We start from the raw sequence: 3,607 nt of genomic DNA, 5'->3' as shown, positions 1-3,607 counted from the left end.
TCGCCACTCCATTTGGCAACTCGCAGCAGCCTGAAACTTCCGCCCCCCCTCCTTTTCTTGTCGTCTTTGCATGAGATAAGAGAGCGTGAGACTCATTCCTTTGGGTAATGCTACCCGGTTGGTGAGTCCATCGGTCTCATAACATATGTGCACGTGGGCTGACTTCTCTTTGACAAGATGGTTGTTGGTTTTCAATCCCATGTGTAGTGACTACTGAGTATACTGACTCCCTTCCAGTGCAGCAATTCTGCGTCATAAAATGTGTACTCCTAAAAAAGCATATGGGGGGAATAACTTTTCCGGAACTAAAGAGTGAAGAGGAAGAGGAGCGACTAATCTTTGAGCCCATTTGGTTACTTTTGCTTATTTTTAGCACGTGTCAAATCAAATGTTTAGATACTAATTAGGAGTATTAAATGTAGACTATTTACAAAACTCATTACATAAGTGGAGGCTAAACGGCGAGACGAATCTATTAAGCCTAATTAATCCATCATTAGCAAATTTTTACTGTAGCAACACATTGTCAAATCATGGACTAATTAGGCTTAATAGATTCGTCTTACCGTTTAGCCGCCACTTATATAATGAGTTTTGTAAATAGTCTACGTTTAATACTTCTAATTAGTATCTAAACACGGATGCTAAAAATAAGCAAAGAAACCAAACCAGGCCTTTATCCTTTAATCCTATTTTGTTGAATACCAAAATTTAAGGACTACAATGATGCAAATGGATCGTAGATAGGATGTATGGTTTAGGAAATATAAGCATTTGAATGTTATCAACTTCTGTTTTTCATGTGTTCACACCTTGAGTTTGCATGATGCATAACTTGTTTGTGTTTTTACCTAAGAAAGAGGAGTAGGAAAACTAGAAAAGGTTGTGTTCAATCCATTTTTGCGTAAAGGAAGGCTGTGCATGCGGAACCAACAAATCTTGTGCATTCTGAATTTAGTAAAGTCCCAAGAAGACATGGTGATTTGGCCATTCGATGCTGCATTGCTGCTACATCCCCGCTACGCCGTCCGTCCCATCACCCACTTGCTCACTTCCCGCACATTTTCGCAGTGCTCACGTGCGGCGATCCGGATGTGGACGTACAAATAGACGCGCGCGAGCTCCATGGAAGAACAGGACGAGGAGGAGAGAGAGACAGAGACGCGCAAGAGGGGGATCAAGGGGGGTGTTCAGTGCCTACCTCTATCGGGTGAATCTTCATTCACCTGGTAGATCTAGCTCGACCCCCAACCAAATCACCCCCCGCGGAGCTTGCGCGCCATCCAAATCTCTCCTCCGACTCCGACCAAACGATGGGCGCCGCCTTCAAGCAGCTCAGGCGGCTCCGCACGCTCGGCCGCGGCGCGTCCGGCGCTGTCGTCTGGCTCGCGGCGGACGAGGCCTCGGGGCAGCTTCTGGCGGTCAAGTCGGCCGCCGGGCCCGGGGGCGCCGCGGAGCAGCTGCGCCGCGAGGGCCGCGTCCTGTCCGGCCTGCGCTCGCCGCACATTGTGCCCTGCCTCGGCTCCCACGCTGACGCCACCGGCGAGTACCGGCTCTTCCTCGAGTTCGCGCCCCTCGGCTCGCTCGCCGACGAGACGGTCAGGAACGGGGGCTGCCTCGAGGAGCGCGACATCAGGAGGTACGCGGCGGACCTGGCGAGGGGCCTGGCCTACCTCCACGGGGAATCGGTCGTGCACGGGGACGTCAAGGCGGCCAACACCGTTGTCGGCGGCGACGGCCGGGCGAAGCTCGCGGACTTCGGGTGCGCCAGGGCGGCGGGCTGCGACCGGCCGATCGCGGGAACCCCGGCGTTCATGGCGCCGGAGGTCGCGCGCGGGGAGGAGCAGGGACCGGCGGCTGACGTGTGGGCGCTCGCCTGCACCGTCATCGAGATGGCCACCGGCGCCGCGCCGTGGAGCGACACGGAGAACGTCTACGCCGCCGTTCACAAGATCGCCTACACGGACGCCGTCCCGGAGCTGCCGGCGTGGCTGTCGTACGAGGCCAAGGACTTCCTGCGCATGTGCCTCGAAAGGAACCCGCGCCACCGCCCCACGGCTACGCAGCTACTGGACCACCCGTTCATCGTGTCCGCCGAGCCAGCCAAGCACTGCTGGGCGTCCCCGACGAGCACACTCAACACCGCGTTCTGGGAGTCCGACGACGACGAGGACGACGAGGAGGAGGCGTCAGAGAGCGCGGCCGGAAGGATCAGCTCCCTGGCGAGCCCCCGCTCGGCCTTGCCGGACTGGGATTCCGAGGATGGTTGGATCGATGTGCACAGCGAGTGCTCCCTGCAGGTCTCGGAGGTGCCGGCGATCACCGTGACCGTTGGTGCAGGTTTTGGCCTTAGGAGTGAACCTCTGGATGCCGCCGAGGTAGGTCTCCACGTCGTTGACGTGGAAGACGCCATTAGATATCCTACTAGCCATGTAGGAGTTGTTGATTTCGTTAAGTTCCAGCAGAGACATTCGAGTTTGAGTGTAGGCGGTGTAGGGTTGTGCTTGCGCCCGGTTGCTTGTCACCAGGTCAAAACTGTGGATCGGAACTCGGTTGTCCTTGTAATGACAAATGAGAAATCAAGTTTTATTATGCACAAATTTGGTGTTTTCGTGATGAGCCTATTTGAATTTGACCTTGTCTATGTGTGATATTTATAGACCACTTCATATGCCAGTTCAAGGATGTCCTTGTCTCGGGACAAAAATGGTCTTTAAAAAAAATAAATTGCAAAAAAAAACTATAGGGGTTTAAAAACACCCACTCGCCTCAATTTCTTATGGTATACATGTAGCTTTTATGTGCCTTTTGTATTCCTCTAGCAATGTTTACCATCCTATATTGCACTCGATTAGCTTTCAGGTACTCTACTATTGCATATGTGTCGTAATTTTGCCTGAACCTCATCAACATTACAAATCATCTTCTCGGTCTCTACGCGGCAATTATTATTGCCCCACTTTTCAAATTATTTTTCATAAATCAAATTGTAGTTGTAACATCCTGCTTTTTAGAACATTTAAAAATACGCTAAAATACGAACTTTTTAAAATTTTTCTTTAAATTAAACATACACTATTTTCCTCAATATTCCAAACTTGATTTACAAACAAATCCTGCATGATCAATATGAGCATATGTGTTGCATATGGTTGCTCTAGGAATATTTTCTCCATAATACTCTTCCTGGAATAATAAACTTATCCAAACCCTATTCCGAACCTTTCCTAAATATCATTCAAATCTTTGAATCAATCCATACCCAAACCCCACCAAAAATTTCTGTTTCTAGTCTCATCCAAACTCATTCCAAATTTGAAATCCATTTCAAATTTGGATTTCAAATTTGGATTTAGACTTTGAGGGATAAGGCCCACGGGTCCCCACCGACCAGGATACTGGCCGGCCTGATAGGTGGGTCCGCTCGACCATACCGTGCGGGCCAAGGCATGAAGATACGTGAAGCACAAGCTTGGAGGCTGGGCGAACGGATTCTGCCCGGATATCTTGGGATACTTGTTCTAAACCGACTCAGATTGATTTTCTCGTAACAACCGACTAGGATTAGATCCTATCCGATTGTAAACCTAGGTCGTCAGCCTATATA

At 50.2% G+C, this 3,607-nt stretch overlaps 1 protein-coding gene across 1 annotated transcript; it reads left to right on the top strand.

Moving 5' to 3' along the window:
- Positions 1–1,061: 1,061 nt before the first annotated feature.
- Positions 1,062–2,684, top strand: LOC117856468 (mitogen-activated protein kinase kinase kinase 18-like). Its single transcript, XM_034738828.2, has one exon. The coding sequence runs from the start codon at positions 1,314–1,316 to the stop codon at positions 2,649–2,651; it is 1,338 nt and encodes a 445-aa protein (XP_034594719.1). The 5' UTR covers positions 1,062–1,313; the 3' UTR covers positions 2,652–2,684.
- Positions 2,685–3,607: the final 923 nt, after the last annotated feature.

The sequence above is a fragment of the Setaria viridis genome, chromosome 5, assembly GCF_005286985.2.
Source record: "Setaria viridis chromosome 5, Setaria_viridis_v4.0, whole genome shotgun sequence".
NCBI lineage: Eukaryota > Viridiplantae > Streptophyta > Magnoliopsida > Poales > Poaceae > Setaria > Setaria viridis.
This window is presented reverse-complemented; position numbering and strand designations above follow the sequence as displayed.